Here is an 8,215-nt window from a genome sequence, read left to right on the forward strand (position 1 = left end):
TATCATTTATTTATTTTGTGTTCACTGGCCTTTTAAACTAACATAGTAGATAGCTTTTATTAAAGTATTTCGTTCATTGTTTTCCTGCTGGTATTTTTCAATCAGACAAAACTAATCGCACTGAAAAGCCGCACAGCCTTGTGAATCGAGTACCGATCTGAGATCTCAAGCAAACATGGCGAATGACAAGGTGAGTGTAGGCTGTTCTGTTTGTTTAAAGTTCTGTTTTGTAGTCATGAGATTTATTTGACGTATCGGATGTGTTTTATCTGCTAGCAAAAGTACCTTGAAGTGGTACGATACAAAAAAATGACTGTAATTAGCATAGATTAGCTCCAGAATAACAATCTTTAAAGGGTTCTTGGCCTGACCCACGGTTCCACCAGTCTATGGGTTCCACTAGTAGCTGCCATAAAACGCTTGGAACTGTCGTAATGATCAAAAAAGGCTTTACTGGATGGTGTTTTTAGACACATAAAATGCCCTTCATGTTGGAACCACCTTGTCCTTTCCTCCTTTTGATGTTCATTAACCAAAGTGCTTTAATTGTAGGATCCTCTGACACAGTTAAAAGATCTAACGCAGCTCAAGAGTCAGTTGGAGGAAATCCAGAAGCGGGTAGAGCAGGAGGTCTCTGCAGGAATACCCCAGGTAAGTTAATGTATGTCCTCAATCAAAGGTTGTTCTTTTCATCCCATTCTGCAGCTTGTCATACAGTGTGTTGCTATGGTAACTGTTTATTTCCTGGCCTTTGAAGGGAGGCTCTGTGGTTGGATCTCCTCTACTGAAGGGTTTTGTCGCTGGCTATGTGGTGGCCAAGCTGCGCTCCTCTGCCATCCTAGGAGTACTGCTGGGAACGCTCACCGGCATTTACGCAGCTCAGAACCATCAGGTGCCCAACATTGAGATGACCATCAGAGAGTACATGAACAGCCTGAAAAAGGGGCCCAAATAAGCAGAATTGACATTAATTTTATTTATTTATTATTTTTAATGGCCTAAACTGGAATGAGGACATGCTGTCGCACCTGCTGGCTTTACAAGACTCTATTCAAGATTTTGATTTTCTTTTGGATTGTGGTTACAATCTGTGACTGGAATTTCACTTGGGACTCAAATATACCTTTTTATTAGTTTTACTTTAATGTTGCTGTTACCTTTTTCTGAAAGTTCCATCATCAACACTGTACAGAACATGGTGCCTACTGCATTTATCTAGACCTCTTGTTTACCAGAGCAGCTATTTGAAGTCAGATTTTGAAGTGTTCCTGCGAAGAGTTCCGTGCCATCGTATCTATATTTCTCTCTTAGTTAAAATTTGTTCTAATAATGTTTTCAAGGTTAAAAAAACAGAGAAATGTAAAGTAAAATTTCAAGGTGTTTCGTTGAGGATGATTGTGATTGAAAACGTGGGGCTCAGCTCCCCAGCTTGTATTAAAGCGCCATGGTTGAACAGGATAAAGTGGGGTTTCCTCTTGGGGCTCATGGTTCTTATTTATGGCTCTCACGCGCCACTCATCACCCTCACCAAAGTAGACGGCCACGTCCCCTTCAGTGCCTCCTCATGTGTTGTCATGATCGAGTTGGTGAAGCTCTTAATCTCTCTGCTGAGTCTTTTGCTGGCTGGAGGTACATCTGCCTTGTGTAGACCTCCGGATGTTCTCTCAGTTGCTCCCTACGCCGTCCCTGCTGCACTTTATTCCCTAAACAACAACTTGGTTGTTTTAATGCAGGCCTACATGGATCCGAGCTCATTCCAGATACTTTCCAACCTTAAAATAGCCTCGACTGCGCTGCTGTACTCCCTCTGTCTGAGAAAGAGGCTGCGGCCTGCTCAGTGGCTAGGTCTGGGGCTTCTTGTGGCTGCAGGGGTATCTCACAGCTACAACACCCTGGATCTGGTGGACCCTGAAGGGGCTGAAGTCAAGGAGGGTCTTCATATCACAGCTTGGGGTCTTTTTCTTGTGCTTGTTTACTGCTGCGTGTCAGGACTGGCAGCTGTTTACACCGAAAGGGTCCTGAAGAGCCAGAGGTTGCCCCTCAGCTTGCAGAATTTCTACCTCTACGTGTTTGGCGTGGCCATCAACGTGCTGTCGTCTCTCACGTCTTTAACAAGCAACAAAAGCTTCCTGGAGGGTTTCTCTGGGGTGGTTTGGGTCATCGTCGCCGGGCAAGCAGCGAATGGGCTCCTGATGTCTGTGGTCCTCAAACACGGCAGCGGGATCACCAGGCTGTTTGTCATCTCCTCCTCCATGCTCGTGAATGCTCTGCTGTCATGGGCCATGTTAGGTTTGCAGCTTTCAACGTCTTTCCTGCTGCCTGTCTCTATGATCGGACTGGCAGCTTATCTGTACTACAGATAGCAGAGAAATTAAGGATAAGGCTCCACCCACTCAGAACGTTTAAAGCCTGCTTCACAGTTTTTGACAAACTTTCAAAATAAGAGTTTCTGCCTTTTCATTTCTAAAACTGGACTGATCAAGTATTGAACTTTGTGAATCTATTGAAGGAAGTTTGATGACTGATAATGTTTTATTCAAATAGTGAAATCTTTATGACATTGCAACAAATGTGTGATATTAATCAGCATTCTGTGAGTTACAGATTATTTTTTGTAATTAAAAACTCTGCAAGAAAATGTGTCAGAAAATAAATATTCTTGTCCAATAAATTGTCAACAGTTTATTTATTCAGCGTCATCAGACCAGCAGATTCCTCAGAGCACATCAGTCATTGTTGCTGGGAAGTTTCATGAATTACAGGATCTCCTCTCACAGCTAAAGCATCTTTTATCTCTCCTAGTGCTGTGAAAAGAATAATAATAAAAAAAGGAGAGTGAATTCCTTCTTCTGTTACAGAGGAACATGTCCGTGAGAAGCACATGCTGACCTTTACGGAGGTGTTGGTTGTCAGCTTGCAGCTGCTGGTTTTGAGCAGACAAATAAACAGCGTCCTGCACGGCTTCTAGCAGCACACCTCTGTACCTGCTCTCTGAAAGCTTCCTCTGCTCCTCACACACCTGACGGAACACTCGAAACACCTGGAGAGCAGAAAAAATTAGCTCAAAAAGCAGCTGGGCTTCTGTTAGGACACCCAGTCCTAAATTCCCAAAATGTTATAAAATATCATCAATGCGAATACAAAATATATGTATATATATAAATACATTCTGACACTACTTTGATTGTATATCCAGCTTGTTAAAGTTGTCTGTCCTTGCATGACATTGTATGGAAATAAAAATTAATCAAGATGTGAAAATTTAAAGTTTAAAATTTCCATCAGTCTTTCATGCAATTTGACATGTGGGACAACCTTAAGAGATTTACAGTATTTCAGTCTTCTCATCAGAGTCTTTTACATGTCCTAAAGACACACTTCAATAAAAATTATATTTTTTGTGCTTTTTAGCATGCTCTTGTAGCACTTTCTCATAAATATATATATGAAAATGAAGTACGAAGTTGTATTTCTGAGTATTGTGAACCAGAAGTACACGAAAAAACAAAAAAAAAAAACTTGTAGCTGGGATGTAGGACCTTCAGTGACAAGCTTCCTGCTCCGCTCTATTCAGATGCATCCACTTGATCCATGTACGTTTTCCTAGTCTGATCTGGCATCTGCCTCAAAACTAGATAGCACTAATGTTACTTGCCATTTTTGTTGCATAGCTAGTGTTAGGTTGGGTGTGTGAGGAGCTGTAAGCTAGCAGGAAAGAGTGTAAACAAAGTGGTAATAGGAAATAAAGGCAGGCTTACTCTGTGCCGCAACCTAGAGGCAAATTTCTGATGAATTATTGCTGTTCTGCAGAAACTGTCCTAAAAAACACTGTTTTAAAAATCAACTGTGACTAAAAACTGCTAAAGCGCAATTAAAAAGACCATTGGGATTGACTTAGTTCAACATAAGTTTGCCACTTTTCACAATCTTTGTAAAATATTAATAATTGACAGTTGATTTTCTTTATATTTTTCTGAAAAAAATGTGCCATAAAACCTATTTGGGTGTTTTCTAAACTAAAAACATTTACCATGGACTCAAAAGCTGCTACCTGGGTTGGTAAGTAAGAATGAAAAATATCCCGTGGACGCAAAAATGTGCAACAGTATTTCCTCACAGCACCGAAAGCCCCCACCTGCAGGCTCTCCTCCTTCAGACACTGCAGCTCTGTTTGGTGTCGGCCATGTTGATCCTCCAGGTCTCTCTCAGCCTGCTGGGCCTCAGCACGCAGGGCCTCTATCTGCAGCACCAGAACCTGCCTCTCCCTGCTCAGAACCTGCAGCTCTCTTTTAGGACTCTCCTGCTGCTACAAATAAGCCATAAAATACATAAAAAAGAAGAATCATGCAGGAAAACAGCATTCACTTGTCAATCAACCAAGCTTTGGACTAGTTTAAACTGACTCAGCATCCTCAGCTGAAGCAGAGACCAGGCAGATTGTTAAACAACGGTGCGTCTCTCTCTCACCGGTAGTCGCTCTTGTGCCAAGTCTCTTTCCATCTTCTCCACCTCCTCCTGAATTAATCTCCCATGATCCTCCTTAAGTTGCCTCCTCCGCTGCTGCGCTTCGTTGTATTCCAACTGAGACTAATGATTAAATTGGCAGAATAAAAGTCTTAGTGCGCGTTGCCCACTCTTCCACTCCGAAATCCTATTTTGATACTGAAATGAGTGTCGATTCAGCTTTCTGAGTTCATCAAACCCCAACCCACACGTAACACTGCCTACAAAACAGCTCCTCCTGGAGCAGGAATTGTGGCATTTTCTGATAATTCATGTGCGGAAAATGTGATTGTTGAAGATCGTAATCACACAGCACCAGACCCTTAAGAATATTTCAAAGAGACTTTCAGAGGAGCAAACAAGCAAATCAAACTGCTGTTGATCATCTCATCTATTTGTCCCAACACTCAGCTATACAGCATATTAATATCATTAGTTACAATGCAAATTATATACACTAAAAAGACTTTGACATTTTGGAGGTTTATCAAAAAGAGTCAGACATCTGATGGTTGTGAGAGAAGACAGAAAAAAACAATCAATTTAAATCAGATGATTGTGTTTTTTAAGGAAGGACAGGCAAACAAATGTTAGTTCAAACAGTATAGGTTATGTCAGAATTCCTTCACTACTCACTACATAGTGCACTATATAAAGTATTTGCTCTTTAGTTAAGCTGTCCAAATTTACAATTTTAAAACCAAGTGCCCAGAAATTTAACAAAACTCTCTGTATAGAACACAATGCATTGGGTTGAAAGATTTTCAAATGGAAACTATTTTTTTCTTTAAAACAATGGATTATTATGATATCTATAAAATCTTTCTTCCTACCACCCATTAGACTCTACAACGCCTCATAGACACTGGACAATAATTATTGCTTCTATATATATTTTTTGTTTGATCAATAAAGTTCTCGTCTATTCTATTGAATTCAATAATGTTTTCAGTCTCCAAAAAGCAAAAGTGGATTTCCAGATAATGTTCTTTACTTGTGCAGAGAGGTGAGTTTTTGCTCCTGCAGTTTCCTTCCTCAGCGTCTCCTCTCTGAGAGTCTCCTTCAGCTGCTTCATTCTCGTCACTCTCTCCTGGATCTCCTCCATGCTTCCTTTCCCATCTGAGAACATCAGACGCACACAGCACTCTGGTTAAGCTTTCAGGGCAAATCTAAACTACTGAACATCTGGGCTTTTACCTTTGATATGTTCCTCCATTTCCTGTCTCAGCTTGTCTTGAAGAAGTCTCACTGTTTGTGTGATCTCTGCGTGGTCAGTGGGATGACCTTTAGACAACAACTGATTTGAGGAGTTACAGCACTGCCGAAACAATAAACAATTTCAAAAAATAGAAAAAAAATGTTCTTTGGATTTGTAACATCAAAATGAGGGAGAAATCTTGATCCATTAAAACCTTGATTTGGGCTTTAATCCTCTCAGATTCTTCTTTCCTTTTTTCCCATGATTGATTTTTAACCGCCTGTTGCAAAGATCACAAAGCCTTTTTTCAGGTTTTAATTTAAGAAAGACTTCATGTTACGCTAATCTAGCATTTAGCTCATCAAATGAGGGACCTGTAGGATTTGAGTCAGCTCAGCCAGCTTGTAAGTGTTGGAAACTTCACCCTCTCCCCGTGACAGAATCGTGTTTTGGAGATCAAAGATCTGCTCACGAATCTCCCGCTCAGCTGCTTTAGGACTCCAGCGTCCTGCGGTGCTTTTAGTTACCAGTCTGCTGGTTTTCTGCGCCAAATCCAAAGCAGCGGGGGTTTCATCGTCCAGAAGACCTGCTACCGGGAAACATCTGGTGTCATATTTATCTAAACTTAACTATCATTTCTTAGGAGCGCTTACCTGCTGGATTAATGTAGTAAATTAGAAAGGTTCGGTTATTTCCTGTTAAAGCCTCTTTAAGGAGAAAAAGTAGGAGGTTATCATCGGCTGTTTCAGCAGATTGGATTTGGTCCAGAGCCTTCACCAGGGGGTTCACTCTGGAAAAACAGCATCACATGTGATTCATTCAAAACTAATCAATATTTTCCAAAACTTAATCCATCACTCAGAAATTACAATTGACTTTGAATTTTTGAAGCCTGAACTGAAGGAGACTTGATCTGATTGATGTTTCCTCTTTCATCCTTGTGAGTTAAAAATTCACTGAGAGTAAAGGAAATATGTATATTTATATATCTATATCACAGTCAATGTAAAAGTCATTTGCTTCCCCTCCTTGTCCACCAATAGCTGTTTTATTTTCATAAACATCCGCAGTCCTTGCCTTCCTGACAATCTGAGGGAGAGAATGGTGAGTCTTTTTGCGGGAGACAGGTCTGGTGGTTCATTCACCATTAAAGTCATGCTGCATGAACATTATCTTGATTTATGACACTTACTTTGTCATCATTTGTCAGCAGAATAGCCCATATGTTTTCCACAGACAGTGGCCCAGTGATCAAACACTCACATTCCAGACAGCAAATGTTGAGCAGACCTCTCCCATAAGACTCTGAACTCCACGTCTTTCCAATAAATAAATAAATAATTACTCAGCCTTAATCAAAACTTTCTTACTCTATTATTGATTTTTTTCCCCAATCTGCATTTGTTAAAATTTATTGAGTAATTCCTGCTGATGTAGCCGCCTCATTCTGAGGGTCTCTTCTGAGACTAACTCATTTCACTGAAGGATTCCTGGAGTCCGTTCTGCCCTCTGACCTGTTCTGTAAACGGATTTTAATCAGGTCCCACTTTTATTCTTTTATTCCGAAATTAATTGGAATTCCACTTAAGGGAAAAGGGGAAAAAGCCATCTGGAGTATATATCCCGTTCAAACCTGTGACCTGTGCTAAAAAGACTTTAATGACTTGGTTGTAGTTGAATCCGCTTCTAATAAGGTATATCTAACTCCAAATTGATACCTAGTGCTCCTTTAACACAGTCTTGTGCTTGACTGCAATGAATGCATTAGTCAGTGTTAAAAGGTTAACTGCGCTCGGAGCAAACTGATGGTTTGGCGAGCTCTGGTGGCGTTTGTCATTCTGAAGTCCTTTGGCTCCTGTCACTGACCCTCTGAGGTCAGTCCTGCTGGCTCCTCCTGCCAGGTGGAACAGCTGCAGTCTGCTGCGGCAGACATCCGACTCCTCCGACTTCTCCTGCTCCGGATGGAGTTTCCGCTCCAGCACCACAGAGAACATGGAGCTGCAGCTGAGGACAAAAAGGAATTCAGCAGAACAGCTGACGTGACAATTTCAATGAAGTTTGATAAACAGACTGCTCTCTTTCAGGGTCACTACAACTACATGCCCAACTAACCATCCTCTGTATCCTCCTCACTCACACCTTTATATCCTTCCCTACTACATTCTAAAATTTCCTATTTTCTATATTACTTAGGCTTCTTTCCTGGTAGTTACCAACATCATCTTTGTCCCCCCACCCGTTCAAACCAGCTAGCACACAGCTTCACATACACACTGTAGTTCTGGATTGTTGACCTTAAGTTCTTAAGTTCTCCACGTTTTTCACCCCTGCTTCCTGCAACCTCACCGTTTAACTTGAGTTCTTCTCATTGACACACAGATACTCTGTCTCGTCAGAGCTGACCTTCATTCCTCTCCTCTCTAGAGCAAACCAACCTTTCTAGATGTTCCTCCACACGTTCCTAGCTATTACTATGTATTAAAATGTCATCTGCAAACATCCTGATCCACAGAG

General features: G+C 41.1%; 3 protein-coding genes across 5 annotated transcripts; 2 read left to right on the forward strand and 1 right to left on the reverse strand.

Moving 5' to 3' along the window:
• The first annotated feature begins 95 nt into the window (after positions 1-95).
• Positions 96-1,458, forward strand: LOC112153656 (SLC35A4 upstream open reading frame protein). Its single transcript, XM_024284022.2, has 3 exons — positions 96-190; positions 553-651; positions 758-1,458. Exons 1-3 carry the CDS (start codon positions 176-178, stop codon positions 953-955), a joined length of 312 nt encoding a protein of 103 aa, XP_024139790.1. The 5' UTR covers positions 96-175; the 3' UTR covers positions 956-1,458.
• slc35a4 (solute carrier family 35 member A4) lies at positions 758-2,378 on the forward strand (the record flags this gene model as incomplete). Its single annotated transcript, XM_024284153.2, is given in 1 exon segment — positions 758-2,378. A coding segment is annotated over 1 exon segment (972 nt). The 5' UTR covers positions 758-1,391.
• Positions 2,379-2,665: 287 nt separating this feature from the next.
• Positions 2,666-8,194, reverse strand: LOC112153761 (trichohyalin). 3 transcript variants are annotated; one of them, XM_036213812.1, is made up of 10 exons: positions 7,568-8,194; positions 6,355-6,491; positions 6,076-6,287; positions 5,916-5,981; positions 5,701-5,821; positions 5,498-5,622; positions 4,468-4,587; positions 4,136-4,306; positions 2,890-3,040; positions 2,666-2,804 (listed from the first exon to the last, which is right to left on the reverse strand). In XM_036213812.1, the coding sequence occupies exons 1-10, from the start codon at positions 7,693-7,695 to the stop codon at positions 2,731-2,733; spliced, it is 1,305 nt and encodes a 434-aa protein (XP_036069705.1). In that variant the 5' UTR covers positions 7,696-8,194; the 3' UTR covers positions 2,666-2,730. The 3 variants fall into 3 exon arrangements, with proteins under 3 accessions (XP_036069705.1, XP_036069706.1, XP_024139920.1); XM_036213813.1 differs by having other exon boundaries at positions 4,136-4,303; positions 6,076-6,290; XM_024284152.2 differs by having other exon boundaries at positions 6,076-6,290.
• Between the last annotated feature and the right edge of the window lie 21 nt (positions 8,195-8,215).

This window comes from Oryzias melastigma, linkage group LG10, assembly GCF_002922805.2.
Source record: "Oryzias melastigma strain HK-1 linkage group LG10, ASM292280v2, whole genome shotgun sequence".
Taxonomy (NCBI): Eukaryota; Metazoa; Chordata; class Actinopteri; order Beloniformes; family Adrianichthyidae; genus Oryzias; species Oryzias melastigma.